The 20,706-nt window shown below is 46.9% G+C and overlaps 1 protein-coding gene across 5 annotated transcripts in view; it reads right to left on the bottom strand.

The window, feature by feature from the left end:
* The window catches only part of LOC110507521 (unconventional myosin-Ic), a 78,849-nt gene that overhangs the window by 21,686 nt on the left and 36,457 nt on the right, over positions 1-20,706 (bottom strand). For all 5 annotated transcript variants that reach the window (XM_036964721.1, XM_036964720.1, XM_036964724.1 and 2 more), the window contains exons 2-10: positions 13,688-13,843; positions 13,314-13,429; positions 6,139-6,337; positions 4,950-5,030; positions 4,488-4,667; positions 3,639-3,737; positions 868-981; positions 547-618; positions 295-414 (exon numbers count right to left, since the gene is read on the bottom strand). In XM_036964721.1, coding sequence (XP_036820616.1) covers positions 295-414; positions 547-618; positions 868-981; positions 3,639-3,737; positions 4,488-4,667; positions 4,950-5,030; positions 6,139-6,337; positions 13,314-13,429; positions 13,688-13,843 — 1,137 coding nt within the window. The remainder of the gene's footprint in view (positions 1-294; positions 415-546; positions 619-867; positions 982-3,638; positions 3,738-4,487; positions 4,668-4,949; positions 5,031-6,138; positions 6,338-13,313; positions 13,430-13,687; positions 13,844-20,706) is intronic.

Here is a 20,706-nt window from a genome sequence, read left to right as displayed (position 1 = left end):
AGACGCCCGACGGCGACACCATCTCACAGCTCAAACATGCAATAACCTAACCCCTATCAGACAACCGTCTGCACAGAAACGCATTGCTGTCAAACGAACAATACTGCTCTGTCCAACATGTAGTATTACAACACATCCACAAGGGGGAGTCCTACTACCACTGTGGTGTAAACGGCCAGCTGAGGTCAAAAGCGCAGGCTGACAGGAGGGGCAGAAGAATGGGGTAGATATAGGGATCATCGGTAAGCGGAGCGTTAACGGGGTGTTAAGTTAGTTAGGGGTGTGTGGTGTTACCTTGTAAGCCAGGGAGACGTTAATCTTGTTGACGAGCCAGGTGAAGGTGCGGCCGTACACGGCCTTAGACAGGGCGTCCCGGGCCGACGACGCCTGCTCCAGGTTCAGAGGGCTCTTCAGCTGGAGGACAACACACACACAGAGAAGAATGGAAACAGTTATTCTACAATTCTTCACTTGCCGAGGTACCGAGGGACTGTTATATGTTGAATATAGAACGTGGGAACGTTCTCATAGAAGGTTCCAGCCTACCTCTTCCCCTTTGGCGATGATCTTTTTGTGTGTTAGCGCTTCTTTCAGGACCAAACCATCCACTCCTAGTAACTGCAAGGTCGACAGCCAAAACTTGAACACACCTCCAAACTCATTCTTTCAACACCAGTATCAATGTTATTTATCCTACTGAGCCAATGAACGGTGATACTATCGAGTTAAGACAGTAATGTGTTACGAGTATCGACAGGGTACATGAGTATCGACAGGGTACATGAGTATCGACAGGGTACATGACTGACAGTGCAGCAGGAGTAGTGTCCCCATGGGTACACTGTGGTCAGGAGGAAGAGGTCATACCCTCGCCAGGTATTTGATCTGTGTGTCTGTAGTGATGTAGGCATTGCCGCTGTCCTCTCCTCCATACTGAATGTTCCCCAAGTGAAGGACGCTGGCAATAATGTTTAACAGCTCCTACACACAGAGAGAGCGAGACAGAGAGACAGAGAGAGAGAGAGAGAGCGAGAGAGAGAAAAAAGCCATGTGAACATTAGACATAAGATTATACACATTTTATTGTGATGTTCTGAAGACAAAGTTATCTTGATGACTGCAAGTATTAGATTAGGTTATCTTGGACTTGACGAGTTATAAAATATAATTCAACTGACCATCCTCCCCCCACATGCGTGCATATACAACATATAGTGAAGTTCGCCTCTTTCATTGTGTGTGGTGTAAAGTACTTAAGTAAAATACTTTGAAATACTACTCAAGTAGATGTTTGTGGTATCTGTAATTTACAATTTATATTTTTGACAACTTTTACTTCAATACATTCCTAAAGAAAATATTGTACCTTTTAACTCCATACATTTTCCCTGACACCCAAAAGTACTCGTTACATTTTGAATGCTTAGCAGAACAGAATTGGAAAATGGTCCAATTCACACACTTATCAAGTTAACATCCCTGGTCATCCCTGTTGATAGTTACATATATTAAAAACCAAATACTTTTACTACAGTAGTCTTTTACTGGGTGACTTACTTTCACTTGAGTCATTTTCCATTACTTTTTCCCCACCACTGAGTCCTGTATACTATATACACTGCTCAAAAAAATAAAGGGAACACTAAAATAACACATCCTAGATCTGAATGAATGAAATATTCTTATTAAATACTTTTTTCTTTACATAGTTGAATGTGCTGACAACAAAATCACAAAAATGATCAATGGAAATCAAATTCATCAACCCATGGAGGCCTGGATTTGGAGTCACACTCAAAATTAAAGTGGAAAACCACACTACAGGCTGATCCAACTTTGATGTAATGTCCAAGTCAAAATGAGATCAAAATGAGTCAAAATGAGGCTCAGTAGTGTGTGTGGCCTCCACGTGCCTGTATGACCTCCCTACAACGCCTGGGCATGCTCCTGATGAGGTGGTGGATGGTCTCCTGAGGGATCTCCTCCCAGACCTGGACTAAAGCATCCGCCAACTCCTGGACAGTCTGTTGGTGGATGGAGCGAGACATGATGTCCCAGATGTGCTCAATTGGATTCAGGTCTGGGGAACGGGCGGGCCAGTCCATAGCATCAATGCCTTCCTCTTGCAGGAACTGCTGACACTCCAGCCACGTGAGGTCTAGCATTGTCTTGCATTAGGAGGAACCCAGGGCCAACCGCACCAGCATATGGTCTCACAAGGGGTCTGAGGATCTCATCTCGGTACCTAATGGCAGTCAGGCTACCTCTGGCGAGCACATGGAGGGCTGTGCGGCCCCCCAAAGAAATGCCACACCATGACTGACCCACCGCCAAACTGGTCATGCTGGAGAATGTTGCAGGCAGCAGAATGTTCTCCACGGCGTCTCCAGACTGTCACATGTGCTCAGTGTGAACCTGCTTTCATCTGTGAAGAGCACAGGGCGCCAGTGGCGAATTTGCCAATCTTGGTGTTCACTGGCAAATGCCAAACGTCCTGCACGGTGTTGTGCTGTGGACGTCGGGCCCTTATACCACCCTCATGGAGTCTGTTTCTGACCGTTTGAGCAGACACATGCACATTTGTTGCCTGCTGGAGGTAATTTTGCAGGGCTCTAGCAGTGCTCCTCCTGCTCCTCTCTGCACAAAGGCGGAGGTAGCGGTCCTGCTGCTGGGTTGTTGCCCTCCTACGTTCTGATGTACTGGCCTGTCTCCTGGTAGCGCCTCCATGCTCTGGACACTACGCTGACAGACACAGCAAGCCTTCTTGCCACAGCTCGCATTGATGTGCCATCCTGGCTGAGCTGCACTACCTGAGCCACTTATGTGGGTTGTAGACTCCGTCTCATGCTACCACTAGAGTGAAAGCACCGCCAGCATTCAAAAGTGACCAAAACATCAGCCAGGAAGCATAGGAACTGAGAAGTGGTCTATGGTCACCACCTGCAGAACCACTCCTTTATTGGGGGTGTCTTGGTAATTGCTTATAATTTCCACCTGTTGTCTATTCCATTTGCACAACAGCATGTGAAATGTATTGTCAATCAGTGTTGCTTCCTAAGTGGACAGTTTGATTTCACAGAAGTGTGATTGACTTGGAGTTACATTGTGTTGTTTAAGTGTTCCCTTTATTTTTTTGAGCAGTGTATCACCTGCTCTCTCCCTCTTCCCTCACTGAACAGATAAATAATGAGCTCTGGCCCAAAGCCCAGACCACAGTCATGAAAATGCTAAAAAACATCCACACAAATCAGCCCTCTCATCACACACACACAGTCAACACACGCACATATAAGATAAGACCACTTTATTGGTCAATATAGACAGTCACACAACCTGACTATATACACAAGACTGCAGCAAAAGGGGAATACAGCATGTTACTGCACAACCACAATAACAAAACAGAGGGTGGTACCCAAAGCATAGACGGGATTGGTCAAGCGGGATTGGTCAGGCGGGATTGGTCAGGCGGGATTGGTCAGGCGGGATTGGTCAGGCGGGATTGGTCAGGCGGGATTGGTCAGACAGTCAAAAATGGAATAAGTGTTCAGTAGTAGTATTTAAGGTGATCACCAACACACCGACCTAAGCGGCTAACATCATGTCTGTGTGTCTGTGTTGTAAGAGCAGGTTCTTACCTCCACCTCGTCCTCGCTGAAGCCGATGACAGACAGGGCTTTCCTCACCACCTTCCAGTCGCTGCGGTCGTTGATGGAGCTCACCTTGGGACAGTTCCCCTGAGAAACCCACACAGACAAAACACGGTTGAAGCCAAAACACCACAATTCTACATTGCAAGTAAAATCGTTCCTCAACAAAGCAGCCGACGCCTAAATCCGTGTTAGTAGTAAAACAGTAAGGTGTTAAGTTAAAAACATCTACCAAGCTGCTCCACGAAGACACGTTCAGACGTTTCTGAAAGATCGGCAGGTTCATGTTTTACATGCTTCCTCGCTACAGGCCGTATGCGTACTAAATTGTAGATCCAGCAAACACAGACACTCATCTACGCAGGCGTGTGCACGCCGCATACTGAACGCCCACACATTCATTGGCTGACTAAATAAAGTGTCTGTGCGTGTGTTTGCAGAAATATTGTAGGTCTCAGCAGGGGAGTGAGGAGGGATAGACAACTCCTTCACCTGAGAGCATCTCTATAGCAGCACTAATAACACACTGGGTCCATTAAGCAGGTCTCCCACTGGGCCACAGCCAGCACACACTAGAGAACATGAGCGAGTGTGAGAGAGAGCGGGTGTGAGAGAGAGAGAGCGAGAGTGTGAGAGAGAGAGCAAGAGTGAGAGAGAGTGAGAGAGAGAGAGAGCAGACACATCTCTTCCGTCGGGATACATCTCAAATCACACACGATTGCGTAACTTTTGACCTGAACCCCAAACAGCTCGACACATGCTCCGGTCAGAAGTTGGAGACGAGGAGAGTGTCCCATTCCAGACCCAACCATAGAGTGAAACTCTGCTGTGTCCCACCTTGACGAGGTACTGGTACTGCTGGGGGTTCCTCTCCAGGCCCAGGCGCCGCAGCAGGTCCTCCTCACCCCCCTCAATCAGCTGGTAGAAGATGTGGAAGTTCCTCTCGCCGTGGTTCTGGTGCACCACCCGTGACTTCTCCAGCAGGTAGTTGAGGATGTGGCCCCCTACCGGTGCACCCTGCCGCCGGGAGAGAGGGAACCGGGGAACGAGGGAGGAGGAGAGGGGGGTGAGGCAGGGATACTGAGACAGACACAGAGCCACATGCAGGTGTAGAAGGTCCCCAGGACAGTACAGTAACGTAGGAGTGGGAAAATAAACATATTGTACAAGTTAATATGGAAGGACTGGCAGTGTTTATGTACTGGTTTCCCCCTTACAGGAACATACTCGGTCATTGGTGTGTGTGTGTGTGTGTGTGTGTGTGTGTGTGTGTGTGTGTGTGTGTGACCACTCACTCACCTTGAAGTCAAACTGGATGTCCATGTATTTACCGAAGCGGCTGGAGTTGTCGTTGCGTAACGTTTTGGCGTTTCCAAAAGCCTGGGGTAACACATTGGGATGAAGAGGTAGACAGAGAGGAGGGAGAGACAGGAGACAGAGGAGGAGCGAAAAGGGGAGGTAAACAGGAGAGAGGACGGAAAAGGGGGATACAGGAGGGAGACCGAAGAGGAGCGAAAAGGGGAGGTAAACAGGAGAGAGGACGGAGAAGGGGGATACAGGAGGGAGTCCGAAGAGGAGCGAAAAGGGGAGGTAAACAGGAGAGAGGACGGAGAAGGGGGATACAGGAGGGAGACCGAAGAGGAGCGAAAAGGGGAGGTAAACAGGAGAGAGGACGGAGAAGGGGGATACAGGAGGGAGACCGAAGAGGAGCGAAAAGGGGAGGTAAACATGAGAGAGGACGGAGAAGGGGGATACAGGAGGGAGACCGAAGAGGAGCGAAAAGGGGAGGTAAACAGGAGAGAGGACGGAGAAGGGGGATACAGGAGGGAGACCGAAGAGGAGCGAAAAGGGGAGGTAAACAGGAGAGAGGACGGAGAAGGGGGATACAGGAGGGAGACCGAAGAGGAGCGAAAAGGGGAGGTAAACAGGAGAGAGGACGGAGAAGGGGGATACAGGAGGGAGACCGAAGAGGAGCGAAAAGGGGAGGTAAACATGAGAGAGGACGGAGAAGGGGGATACAGGAGGGATACCGAAGAGGAGCGAAAAGGGGAGGTAAACAGGAGAGAGGACGGAGAAGGGGGATACAGGAGGGAGACCGAAGAGGAGCGAAAAGGGGAGGTAAACAGGAGAGAGGACGGAGAAGGGGGATACAGGAGTGGGGAGGGTAGACAGATGTGTTAAAGTGGTGTCAGAGGGTCAGGAGGTGTGCTGGGCTGTGACTGAGACACGGGGCTAGATTACAGGGCAGTCGGTCGGTCTGTCTGGACCGCTCTGCTCCTAACACATCTGCGCCCCATCTGTCTGGACTCCACTAGTCTACAGCCCATCCAGCCCAACACACCACAGCTCAATACAGTACACTAAATGAGTAGAGAGCCTGCTCACACTCCAGGACAGGCCACACACACACAAATATGATGTCTTGTTTTAGACTGGACCAAGCCAGACACATGCAGTGGATGACATGGTATTCCCCCCCAGTGTTGACCTCTAGGACAGGGTTGGACTGCAGCAGGCGGTCCTTGACCGTCTCCACCTGGTCGCTGGCGGGACAGGTCACGGCGTAGTACTGCAGGATCTTCTTTGAGGCCTCCGTCTTGCCGGCACCGCTCTCCCCAGAGATGAGGATGCACTGGTCCCTACGCTCCGTCCGCATGGACCGGTAAGAGTTGTCAGACACCGCGTAGCTGGAAGAGGAGAGACAGACAGACAGAGACAGACAGACAGACAGACAGACAGAGACAGACAGACAGACAGACAGAGAGAGCATGAGTCAGTGAAGTACTGTAGTGGAGTGGGATAGCTAGCAAACAGAGGCACTTTGTCATCGCATCCTCCTGAACCTTCAATTTAGAGTAGAGGGGATACAGTAGAGGGGATACAGTACAGTAGAGTAGATACAGTAGAGTAGAGGATACAGTAGAGGGGATACAGTAGAGTAGAGGATACAGTAGAGTAGAGTAGATACAGTAGAGTAGAGTAGATACAGTAGAGTAGAGTAGATACAGTAGAGTATACAGTAGAGTAGATACAGTAGAGTAGAGGATACAGTAGAGTAGAGGATACAGTAGAGTAGAGGATACAGTAGAGTAGAGTAGGGGATACAGTAGAGTAGGGGATACAGTAGAGTAGAGGGGATACAGTAGAGTAGAGGGGATACAGTAGAGTAGAGAGGATACAGTAGAGTAGAGGGGATACAGTAGAGTAGAGGATACAGTAGAGTAGAGGATACAGTAGAGTAGAGGATACAGTAGAGTAGAGGATACAGTAGAGTAGAGGATATTGTAGGGGGATACAGTAGAGTAGAGGGGATACAGTAGGGGATAGTGGAGGGATACAGTAGGGGGACACAGTAGGGGGGATATAGTAGAGTGGAGGGAATACAGTAGAGGGGATACAGTAGAGTAGAGGGGATACAGTAGAGTAGAGTGGATACAGTAGGGTGGATACAGTAGAGTAGATACAGTAGAGTTGAGGGGATACAGTAGAGTAGAGGGGATACAGTAGAGTAGAGTGGATACAGTAGGGTGGATACAGTAGAGTTGAGGGGATACAGTAGAGTAGAGGGGATACAGTAGAGTAGAGTGGATACAGAGGAGTAGAGTGGATACAGTAGAGTGGATACAGTAGAGTGGATACAGTAGAGTGGATACAGTAGAGTGGATACAGTAGAGTGGATACAGTATAGTAGATACAGTAGAGTTGAGGGGATACAGTAGAGTGGAGGGAATACAGTAGAGGGGATACAGTAGAGTACAGGGGATACAGTAGAGTAGGGTGGATACAGTAGAGTAGATACAGTAGAGTTGAGGGGATACAGTAGAGTAGAGGGGATACAGTGGAGTAGAGTAGATACAGTAGAGTAGAGTAGATACAGTAGAGTAGAGTAGATACAGTAGAGTAGAGTAGATACAGTAGAGTAGAGGAGATACAGTAGAGTAGAGGGGATACAGTAGAGTAGAGGGGATACAGTAGAGTAGAGGGGATACAGTAGAGTAGAGGGGATACAGTAGAGTAGAGGGGATACAGTAGAGTAGAGGGGATACAGTAGAGTAGAGGGGATACAGTAGAGTAGAGGGGATACAGTAGAGTAGAGGGGATACAGTAGAGTAGAGGGGATACAGTAGAGTAGAGGGGATACAGTAGAGTAGAGAAGATACAGTAGAGTAGAGTAGATACAGTATAGTAGAGGATACAGTAGAGTAGAGGATACAGTAGAGTAGAGGATACAGTAGAGTAGAGGATACAGTAGAGTAGAGGATACAGTAGAGTAGAGGATACAGTAGAGTAGAGGGGATACATTAGAGTAGATACAGTAGAGTAGAGGATACAGTAGAGTAGAGTAGATACAGTAGAGTAGATACAGTAGAGTAGATACAGTAGAGTAGAGTAGATACAGTAGAGTAGAGGGGATACAGTAGAGTAGAGGGGATACAGTAGAGTAGAGGGGATACAGAGGAGTAGAGTGGATACAGTAGAGTAGAGGGGATACAGTAGAGTAGAGGGGATACAGTAGAGTAGAGGGGATACAGTAGAGTAGAGGGGATACAGTAGAGTAGAGGGGATACAGTAGAGTAGAGTGGATACAGTAGAGTAGAGAAGATACAGTAGAGTAGAGGGGATACAGTAGAGTAGATACAGTAGAGTAGAGGATACAGTAGAGTAGAGGATACAGTAGAGTAGAGGATACAGTAGAGTAGAGGATACAGTAGAGGGGATACAGTAGAGTAGAGGATACAGTAGAGTAGAGTAGATACAGTAGAGTAGAGACAGTAGAGTAGAGGGGATACAGTAGAGTAGAGGATACAGTAGAGTAGAGGATACAGTAGAGTAGAGGGGATACATTAGAGTAGATACAGTAGAGTAGAGGATACAGTAGAGTAGATACAGTAGAGTAGAGGGGATACAGTAGAGTAGAGGATACAGTAGAGTAGAGGATACAGTAGAGTAGAGGGGATACAGTAGAGTAGAGGGGATACAGTAGAGTAGAGGGGATACAGTAGAGTAGAGGAGATACAGTAGAGTAGAGGATACAGTAGAGTAGAGGATACAGTAGAGTAGAGGATACAGTAGAGTAGAGGGGATACAGTAGGGGGATACAGTAGAGTAGAGGGGATACAGTAGGGGATACAGTAGGGGGACACAGTAGGGGGACACCGTAGGGGGGATATAGTAGAGTAGAGGGGATACAGTAGAGTAGAGGGGATACAGTAGGGTGGATACAGTAGAGTAGATACAGTAGAGTTGAGGGGATACAGTAGAGTAGAGGGAATACAGTAGAGTAGAGTGGATACAGTAGAGTAGATACAGTAGAGTTGAGGGGATACAGTAGAGTTGAGGGGATACAGTAGAGTAGAGGGGATACAGTAGAGGGGATACAGAGGAGTAGAGTGGATACAGAGGAGTAGAGTGGATACAGTAGAGTAGAGTGGATACAGTAGAGTAGAGTGGATACAGTAGAGTAGAGTGGATACAGTAGAGTTGAGGGGATACAGTAGAGTGGAGGGAATACAGTAGAGGGGATACAGTAGAGTAGAGGGGATACAGTAGAGTAGAGGGGATACAGTAGGGTGGATACAGTAGAGTAGATACAGTAGAGTTGAGGGGATACAGTAGAGTAGAGTGGATACAGTAGAGTAGAGGGGATACAGTAGAGCAGAGGATACAGTAGAGTAGATGATACAGTAGAGTGGATACAGTAGAGTAGAGAGGATACAGTAGAGGATACAGTAGAGAGGATACAGTAGAGTAGATACAGTAGAGTAGAGTGGATACAGTAGAGTAGAGTGGATACAGTAGAGGGGATACAGTAGAGTAGATTCAGTAGAGTAGATACAGTAGAGTAGATACAGTAGAGGGGAGGGGATACAGTGGAGGATAGAGTAGAGCGGATACAGTAGAGTAGAGGATACAGTAGAGTAGAGGATACAGTAGAGTAGAGGGGATACATTAGAGTAGATACAGTAGAGTAGAGGATACAGTAGAGTAGATACAGTAGAGTAGAGGGGATACAGTAGAGTAGAGGATACAGTAGAGTAGAGGATACAGTAGAGTAGAGGGGATACAGTAGAGTAGAGGGGATACAGTAGAGTAGAGGGGATACAGTAGAGTAGAGGGGATACAGTAGAGTAGAGGGGATACAGTAGAGTAGATACAGTAGAGGGGAGGGGATACAGTGGAGGATAGAGTAGAGAGGATACAGTAGAGTAGATACAGTAGAGTAGAGTGGATACAGTAGAGTAGAGTGGATACAGTAGAGGGGATACAGTAGAGTAGATTCAGTAGAGTAGATACAGTAGAGTAGATACAGTAGAGGGGAGGGGATACAGTGGAGGATAGAGTAGAGCGGATACAGTAGAGTAGAGGGGATACAGTGGAGTAGATACAGTAGAGTAGAGGGGATACAGTAGAGGGGATACAGTAGAGTGGAGGGGATACATTAAAGTAGAGGGGATACAGTAGAGTAGAGGGGATACAGTAGAGTGGAGGGGATACAGTAGAGTGGAGGGGATACAGTAGAGTGGAGGGGATACAGTAGAGTGGAGTGGATACAGTAGAGTGGAGTGGATACAGTAGAGTAGAGTGGATACAGTAGAGTAGAGTGGATACAGTAGAGTAGAGTGGATACAGTAGAGTGGATACAGTAGAGTGGATACAGTAGAGGGGATACAGTAGAGTAGAGTCGATACAGTAGAGTAGATACAGTAGAGTAGAGGGGATACAGTAGAGTGGAGGGGATACAGTAGAGTGGAGGGGATACAGTAGAGTGGAGGGGATACAGTAGAGTGGAGGGGATACAGTAGAGTGGAGGGGATACAGTAGAGTAGAGGGGATACAGTAGAGGGGATACAGTAGAGTGGAGGATACAGTAGAGTTGAGGGGATACAGTAGAGTTGAGGGGATACAGTAGAGTGGATACAGTAGAGTGGAGGGGATACAGTAGAGTGGAGGGGATACAGTAGAGTGGAGAGGATACAGTAGAGTGGAGTGGATACAGTAGAGTAGAGTGGATTTAGAAGAGTTGAGTGGATACAGTAGAGTAGAGGGGATACAGTAGAGTAGAGGGGATACAGTAGAGTAGAGGGGATACAGTAGAGTAGAGGGGATACAGTAGAGGGGATACAGTAGAGTAGAGGGGATACAGTAGAGTAGAGGGGATACAGTAGAGTAGAGGGGATACAGTCGAGTGGAGTGGATACAGTAGAGTGGATACAGTAGAGTAGAGGGGATACAGTAGAGTGGAGGGGATACAGTAGAGTGGAGGGGATACAGTAGAGTAGATACAGTAGAGTAGAGGGGATACAGTAGAGGGGATACAGTAGAGTGGAGGGGATACAGTAGAGTAGAGGATACAGTAGAGTAGAGGATACAGTATAGTAGATACAGTAGAGTAGAGGGGATACAGTAGAGGGGATACAGTAGAGTAGAGGGGATACAGTAGAGTGGAGGGGATACAGTAGAGTAGAGGATACAGTAGAGTAGATACAGTAGAGTTGAGGGGATACAGTAGAGGGGATACAGTAGAGTAGAGGGGATACAGTAGAGTGGAGTGGATACAGTAGAGTAGAGGGGATACAGTAGAGTAGAGGGGATACAGTAGAGTAGAGGGGATACAGTAGAGTAGAGGGGATACAGTAGAGTAGAGGGGATACAGTAGAGTAGAGGGGATACAGTAGAGTAGATACAGTAGAGTAGAGGGGATACAGTAGAGGGGATACAGTAGAGTAGAGGGGATACAGTAGAGGGGATACAGTAGAGTAGAGGGGATACAGTAGAGTGGAGTGGATACAGTAGAGTAGAGGGGATACTGTAGAGTAGAGGGGATACAGTAGAGTAGATACAGTAGAGTAGATACAGTAGAGTAGAGGGGATACAGTAGAGGGGATACAGTAGAGGGGATACAGTAGAGTAGAGGGGATACAGTAGAGTGGATACAGTAGAGTAGAGTGGATACAGTAGAGTAGAGTGGATACAGTAGAGTGGATACAGTAGAGTAGATACAGTAGAGTAGAGGGGATACAGTAGAGTAGAGGGGATACCGTAGAGTGGAGGGGATACCGTAGAGTGGAGGGGATACAGTAGAGTGGAGGGGATACAGTAGAGTGGAGGGGATACAGTAGAGTGGAGGGGATACAGTAGAGTAGAGGGGATACAGTAGAGTAGAGGGGATACAGTAGAGTAGAGGGGATACAGTAGAGTAGACAGTGGAGTAGAGGGGATACAGTAGAGGGGATACAGTAGAGTAGAGGGGATACAGTAGAGTAGAGGGGATACAGTAGAGTAGAGGGGATACAGTAGAGGGGATACAGTAGAGTAGATACAGTGGAGTAGAGGGGATACAGTAGAGTAGATACAGTAGAGTAGAGGGGATACAGTAGAGTAGAGTGGATACAGTAGAGTAGAGTGGATACCGTAGAGTGGAGGGGATACCGTAGAGTGGAGGGGATACCGTAGAGTGGAGGGGATACCGTAGAGTGGAGGGGATACCGTAGAGTGGAGGGGATACAGTAGAGTGGAGGGGATACAGTAGAGTAGAGGGGATACAGTAGAGTAGAGGGGATACAGTAGAGTAGAGGGGATACAGTAGAGTAGAGGGGATACAGTAGAGTGGAGGGGATACAGTAGAGTAGAGGGGATACAGTAGAGTAGAGTGGAGGGGATACAGTAGAGTAGAGGGGATACAGTAGAGTAGAGGGGATACAGTAGAGTAGAGGGGATACAGTAGAGTAGATACAGTAGAGTAGATACAGTAGAGTAGAGGGGATACAGTAGAGTAGAGGGGATATTACTACACATTTCCACACAAATCCTCAACTGTTCATAATATAATTTCTTATTTTGTGTAGTTCTGTCTATCTCGTATATGGACAATTCCACAAAATTCTACACATTTTATACCAATTTGATACCTCTGATACCACCTACTACCACACCCCCCCCCCCCCAACCCAACCCACCTCCCTTCACCCCCCAACCCACCTCCCTCCTCCCAAAATCCCCCCCAACCCACCTTCTCCCTTCACCCCCCACAACCCACCTCCCTTCACAACCCACCTCCCAACCCAACCCACCTCCCTCCACCCCCCCAACCCATCTCCCTCCACCCCATCTCCCTCCCCCCAACATCCCCCACAACCCATCTCCCTTCACAACCCACAACCCACCTCCCTTCACCCCCCCCAACTCCCTTCACCCCCCCCAACCCACCTCCCTCCACACCCCCCCACCTCCTTCCACCCCATCTCCCTCCACCCCAACATCCCCCCAATCCACCTCCCTCTACCCCCCACAACCCACCTCCCTCCACCCCACCTCCCTTCAGCCCCCCCACCCCCACCCCACCTTTTCCCACTCAGACAGACAGAAAACATTTGGCTTCATGGTCGAGTAGCAGCGAAGGAGCAGCGAAGCTGGGAATGCCGAGCGCATGGCAGAATCTCCATAATACAGTCCATTGTTGGTCCGTGGTCAGAGAGTCAGAGGAACCGGCCAGGAATTAACCTCGTCGCCTAGCAACTCAAAACAAACAGGCCCGACGTAATGTATGCCGAGCAGACACTCAGAAACCCCCCCCCCGTTACATAACTGTTAGTCCACGACTCAGTCAACTGGGATGGGAGGAGAAGGGGGAAGATGGTGGGTTGGGATACCCGGGTTACTCACATGTGGGGAGAGACCTCGTAGAAGTTTATGCCTCGGTAGCGCTCCATGTGGTTCTTGGTGTAGATCTCCAGATCCTTGTAGGGGTTCACCGACACCAGGACTGAGCCGATGTATGTCTGAGAGAGAGACAAAGACACCCTGAACTCTCTCTTTAAGGTGACAACACAGTGGGGGAATGCTGGGATGCATCGACACAGTGTATTTGTATCTTCGGCAGGCACAAATTCATGAGGGCAGCAACATGTTACGCAACAGAATACAAAAACAAGCGTTGTTTATTGGACAAGTTCAGGTCTTCCTTCCCCTTTTGCGTTCGTTTGCTACCTAATGAATATGACCCGGGAGGCGAGTGTAATTGGGGTAGGTCGTCTTACATAGATGAGGTTCTCCTTGAAGCGCTTGCGGAGGTTCTCGATGAAGGCCGCCTCGCTGGTGTGGTTCTCCAGCAGGACAAAGTCCTGCACACCCACCCGGTCCCTGGCCGTCAGGGCACTCTCCATTGTGATCCGTACCCCGTCACTCCCCAACGTCTGGAGGGAGGAGAGAGAAGAGGAGCAGAGGGGAGGGTCAGCAATAGGAACCATGAATAGACAAAAATCGTTATAAAAATAAGGCAGGAGAGAGAAGAGGAAAAAAGAATACCAAAAGACAGAAGAAACATTCTAAGCAGACGCTCGTTAAGTTGGATCACCGTTGCGTGTGAATCTCTATGAATCTTTATGCCTGACAAGTAAGCGCTCATAACGACCCCAGAATCTAGCCCCAGCACCCCGGAATCTAGCTCCAGCACCCCGGAATCTAGCTCCAGCACCCCGGAATCTAGCTCCAGCACCCCGGAATCTAGCTCCAGCATGTACTTCAACACACACTATGACACAACGCTTCGCATAAAAAAAGGTACCCATTTCCATCAAAAACCACGACTAAAGAATATTTTGCACAAGAGCCCTCTCTCCCACATTCAATAACATACACAGGCAGACAATGATTGCAGGAACTGGAGTTTTGCAGTGTTCCACACCGAGGAGCTCTCCTTAGAAAACGATTCACTTTGTAATCTTGTGTAAAGCTAGAACTAGAAGCGAGGAGGAACAAAAAAGCTAGAATCCCCAATCTATAAAATAATATGTGCACTCAAACACTTAACTTACATCCTTCAGCTCATCAATGCGTTTGCCCAGGAACCTGTTTTCTACGATGGAGGCTTGAGTTTTACGTACCAGACCGCAAATGTTACCCAGATCCATAGCTCACTTATACAGTAGTCACTATCACTACACAGGACCACACAGATCTGTCACTACGCTCTGGACGCGTCAACAAGGCAGGGACGCACAGGTGATTATGCCAGCACACACACACGCTGACTGCACGCACGTTTATTGTTCATTGTCCATGTTCATTACCACACACACTGTACAGAGCAGCTGCATATGTTGTTGTTGTGTTATTGACACAGTAGGGCCCTGCCCAGGGGAAAGAGAGGTGCTCCTCCACCTAATTAAGGGCTGCAGTGGGTGAGGCAGCTGTTGACAATGTGGCTTGTATCACAGAGGAGAAAAACACAGAAAGAGAGCGAGAGAGCGAGATGAAGCAGACAGAATGTGAGAGTGTAGCTGAGGAGGAGAGGAGACTGGAGAGGAACGTGTGCCAGTGTGTGTGTGTGTGTGTGTGTGTGTGTTGCCAGGAAGTGATTCCATTCCTTATCCAGCATCATCACTGTACTCAACGTTCCAAAAACAACTCCCTGCTTCACACAGTACCCTACCCTGCTATACCTCTCTCCCTCTCCCCCTAAAGCAACAGTGAGTTATAACGAGAAATGGCAGGATAGTGAAGTAGTCGCAACAGTTATGTCCCAAATGGCACCCTACTCCCTATATTGTGCACTAATTTTGACCAGGTCCCTTAGGGCTCTGGTTAAAAGTAGTGCACTGTGTAGGGAGTAGGGTGCCAATTGTGCCGACCCCTGGTTGTTAAGAGCTCTACACAGTCTACGCAAGCGAGGTCAACGGAGGTTCCAAAACATTTGGCCGGACAAATGTACGTAAACTACGAAGAGAGCGACAGAAACGGACCTTCGCCGGCTCCGTTTGCGAAGACAGCGTAGAGCCCTTTAGACTTCAAACCTAATGAATTGCCTCTGCTTGAGGAGTCTCCACACACCAACACCTAATAGCACCAGTTAATGTACTTCAGCGTTGTGACTTAATGGCGGGCGAGTTGTTCCAGCTTCATGATTCCTACAGATGTCGGATCTTACTGTGATCACCCTGTTGTCGGGGAACCTTCCTGTAAATGCAGTATATTTGAGGTTTAAAAAGGCTTCTGAAGTTTGGAATTTCCACTCTGAAACTTCAGACTTGATTTTCCCTTACAAAACAAATGTATCAACCCTTAGAATTTTTTAAAATTAATTATAATCCACATTACCTGTTGCTGCAAGTTTATGTTCATGCTGTAGCAAACTGGCTCAAATGAAGATTCATGGGGTGATGACTCAAGCTTTCAGTCCAGCCTTTTTCACTCACTTCATTCACACTGTATCCCTCCGAGGGTCTTTAGGTAGTGGTCACCAGCTCCCCTCCATCTCCTTTCTCTCCTCCACCATCCCCCCTTCAAGTTGCAGGCCCGTATTCACAGTCTCAGAGTAGGAGGGCTGAGCTAGAATACTTAGAATGAAATACGATGATATGGAGAGGGGTGACCTGATCCTAGATCAGCACTTCGACTCTGAAAGGCTTTTGGAATACGGGCCCGGAGCCTTGGTGAGCTATCGTTTCACATGGCCTGGGGGAAAACAAAGAGCCTGCAGTTCCTGAGGAAAAAGTGATCCGTCTTGGGCTGGTGCTGCACTGAGAGAAGTTCTCTCCCAGGGTTCGTTGGGCTGGTTAGTGAGATTGGGCATCTCAATTGCGCCAACATCCAGGGGAAAGCCATAGAAATAGAATTACTAGAATGGACATCCCCATCTAAGTTAATGATGCCATGTGTGGACCATTCTACTGATTATATTTCTTTAGGGAAACATTTCAAGAAATGATGGAACAGTGCCAACATTCTTCTCTTTCTTTTTAACACAGAGAGGGAGTTCTCTCTCTGACAGGAAGAGGATGAGGAACCTCCTTTCTCCCAGGGCTCATTAGTGAGAAGCCTGTTATCTGGAAATCTAATCCAGGGATGAGCAACTTTGAGGGGGTGGGGGCCACAACAAATCTGAACTCATCATGAGGGGCCATAGTTGCTTGCGGGTCTGCATACCCACATCCTTGAAACTGACTAACAAAATCAATGGGGTGCACCCGACTGGTAATTCGACCACGATAACAAGTTCAGACAGGTTGCGGAAGTAGCCAGCTAAAATATTTTAGCTGACAAGGGCTAATTGATTGACTATCAGAAACTGACATAAGACAGGGGAAAGCCATAGAAATATAATTACGAGAACGGACATCCCTATCCAAGTTAATGACGTCACAATGGGTGGGTGGACCGTTCTATTGATTCTATTTCTATGGAGAAACCATTTCAAGAAAACAATGGAACAGCGCCAACATTCTTCTCAACACAGGGAGGGAGTTCTCTCTCTGACAGGGAGAGGATGAGGAACCCCCTTTTCTCCCGCGTCTGTTTCCCATTCGCTCAGCGTTCTCCCAACACCACCTCTCTCCATTACTTCATTGTTCCTCAATGGGACATTTAGAGTCGTTTTCCTGCCTCCCCACACTCTGCCCCTGCCCCCCCCCCCCCCCCCCCCCCCCACACACACACACACACACACACACACACACACACGTCCTCGTTGAACACACCAACACTCCTGCGCTACCAACTGTACATGCCGCTACCAGCATGCTGTCACCCTTTCCAGATCCTGTGGAGAAAACAAAAGGACCGAGGCCTACTGCGGTGTGCCCGCTCTGGCCCTCTAATCCGCTCTCCCACTCTCTCAACACTTCTCTCATTCCCCCTCTCCCACCTCTTTCTCATACCCTCCGCCACTTACCCTCCCCCTGTCTTTCACCCAGTAGATATTGTAGTTGATCAAAATTGTGTTTGTTTTCTGTGTAATCGGAGGGAAATATGAAAATCTAATATGGTCATATATTTGGCAGTTTAGGATGTGCAGCTCAGTTTCCACCTCATTTTGTGGGCAGTGTGCACATAGCCTGTCTTTTCTTGAGAGTCAGGTCCGCCTACGGCGACCTTTCTCAATAGCAAGGCTATGCTCACTGAGTCTGTACATAGTCAAAGCTTTCCTGGGTCAGGTATTCTGCCACTGTGTACTCTCTGTTTAGGGCGAAATAGCATTCTAGTTAGCTCAGGTTTTTGGTAATTGCTTGACACATTGGAAAGAATGATCTTTTTGTTATCTCATGATTTGGTTGGGTCTAATTGTGTTGCTGTCCTGGGGCTCTGTGGGGTCTGTTTGTGTTTGTGAACAGAGTCCCAGGACCAGCTTGCTTAGGGAACTCTTCTCCAGGTTCATCTCTCTGTAGGTGATGGCTTTGTTATGGAAGGTTTTGATGAATCGCTTCCTTTTAGGTGGTTGTAGAATTTAAAAAAACGTCTATTTTCTGGAATTTGATAATTAGCGGGTATCAGCCTAATTCTGCTCTGCATGCATGCATTATTTGGTGTTTCGCGTTGTACACAAGATATTTTTACAGAATTCTGCATGGAGAGTCAACTTGGTGTTCACTCTACCTGCTCTCACAGAGCAGTGAACAACCGAGTGTGGCTAAGGGGAATGAGTGGGTCTGATGCATAACCATAAAACAATGCTTTCCCTTTGCCTAGCCTTAGCGTTGCCCTTTGCCTAGCCTTAGCGTTGCCCTTTGCCTAGCCTTAGCGTTGCCCTTTGCCTAGCCTTAGCGTTGCCCTTTGCCTAGCCTTAGCGTTGCCCTTTGCCTAGCCTTAGCGTTGCCCTTTGCCTAGCCTTAGCGTTGCCCTTTGCCTAGCCTTAGCGTTGCCCTTTGGTTGCTTAAAAAAGGTCTATATTGTGATATACAGGATGAACCAAGCAGCTGAAAAGGGTTCATTGCTATTATCAGCATCTGTAAGTCTGACGTATAACAGACAAGAGATTTAAACATGAGCCATTGCAGTTACAGTGAGTGATGTGTAAGCAGTGTCGTAAAGTAAAAACACTTGATAGTACTAAAGTTTTTTTGGGCTATCGGTACTTTACTATTTATATATTTGACAACTTTTGCTTTGCTACATTCCTAAAGAAAATGTACTTGTACTCCACACATGTACTTTTACTCCACACATTTTCCCTGACTCCCAAAAGTACTCGTTCCATTTTGATCCATAATAAATACAAATGCTTTACAGGACAGGAAAATGGTCCAATTCACACACTTATCAAGAGAACATCCCTGGTCATCCCTACTGCTTCTGATCTGGTGGACTCATTAAACACGTTTCGTTTATAAATTGTGTTGCTGTGTTGGAGTGTGCCCCTGGCTATCCATTTGCTAAGGAATTTAAAATGTATTTATACTTTTACTTTTGATACTTAAGTAGATTTACTTTTACTCAAGTAGTATTTTACTGGGTAACTTTCACTTTAATAATTTTCTATTAAGGTATCATTACTTTTACTCAAGTTTGACAGTTGGGTACTTTTTCCACCACTGTGTGAAAGTGGTTATGGTGCTAGAAAGGGAATCAACTAAATGGTCCATAGCCATGGTATCCTGTTATATTATTACATATTATAAACTTTGTTTGAGCCCTGAATGCTGATTGGCTGACAGTCGTGGTACCTCAGACCGTTTACCAAGGGTATGACAAAACAGATTTGGACTGCTCTAATTAAGTTGATAACCAGTTTATAATAGCAATAAGGCACCTCTGGGTTTGTAATATACCACGGCTAAGGGCTGTATCCAGGCACCCCACATTGCACCGTCCACAAGAACAGCCCTTAGCCTGGTATATTGGCCATATACCACAGCCCCTCGTGCATTATTGCTTAATTATAATACAGGTGGTTCTAAACCTGAGTGCTGGTTGATTAAAACCACATTCCAGCAGGTGTCTATTCCACAAATTACCACTAGCTAAATATATGACTAAAATGCCTATTTACTCTGTTCAATCTGACTGCGTAATCCACTGTCTCATCAACCAAGCCAGGCAAATTGTAAACTTGATCTCCACTATAAAAAAATATCTAGACATTCTCACATTATTTTAGACTAACATTTAGTTTTCAACAGCAGAGATGTGTATTAGCCTTGCTGTTTGTCACTCGGACATTTGGAACATTGTTTCGATATTTAAATTCGATCTCCAGCTGTCCCATAATAATGAACGTCTAGGGGTCGGAAGTCGGGACGAGACAGACAGGCAGGGAGCGTTTCTCATTAAGTCGAAATCATGAATCACCTGGCATCATTTTTATGGATATATGAATATATGGCCATATACCACAGCCCCTCGTGCATTATTGCTTAATTATAATACAGGTTCAAACGAAACGAAGTGTAGCTAGTTTGCAGTCTGTACAGCTTTAGTTTTAAATGATTGTGTTAACCGTGTTGTTGGCTAGCTCCTCTGAACAACAGTGTTGTGGCGAGAGAAAGCACATTTTCAATGCCAGACTAAATCTCGCCTCAACTAATTTTTAAGGATGTATTCAAGTAAATGTCACTAGAAAACAGCTTAAACAAACGCAAATGCAGCTACTTTGCTGTTATTCTGTCTGCACTGTTTGACATGACAGTAAGTTAGCCGTAGTTGGCTAGCCAGTTGAGTCTATGGGGGCGCTATTTCATTATTGGATAAAAAAAAACGTGCCCGTTTTAAGCGCAATATTTTGTCACGAAAAGATGCTCGACTATGCATATAATTGACAGCTTTGGAAAGAAAACAGTCTAACGTTTCCAAAACTGCAAAGATATTATCTGTGAGTGCCACAGAACTCATGCTACAGGCGAAACCAAGATGAAACTTCAAAACAGGAAATGAGCAGAATTTCTGAAGCTCTGTTTTCCAATGTCTCCTTATATGGCTGTGAATGCACCAGGAACGAGCCTGCGTTTTCTGTCGTTTCTTCAAGATGTCTGCAGCATTGTGACGTATTTGTAGGCATATCATTGGAAGATTGGCCATAAGAGACTACATTTTCCAGGGGTCCGCCTGGTGTCCTTTGTCTAAAATGGTGCGTAATCTTCAGTTGCGGGCATTTTCTCCTGGGATTCAGGACAGAAAGCACACTTCCACGAACGATATATCATCGAATAGATATGTGAAAAACACCTTGAGGATTGGTTCTAAACAACGTTTGCCATGTTTCAGTCGATATTATGGAGTTAATTTGGAAAAAAGTTTGCCGTTTTGATGACTGGATTTTCGGGTTTTTTTGGTAGCCAAACGTGAC

Source organism: Oncorhynchus mykiss, chromosome 27, assembly GCF_013265735.2.
Source record: "Oncorhynchus mykiss isolate Arlee chromosome 27, USDA_OmykA_1.1, whole genome shotgun sequence".
NCBI classification, from domain to species: domain Eukaryota; kingdom Metazoa; phylum Chordata; class Actinopteri; order Salmoniformes; family Salmonidae; genus Oncorhynchus; species Oncorhynchus mykiss.
This window is presented reverse-complemented; position numbering and strand designations above follow the sequence as displayed.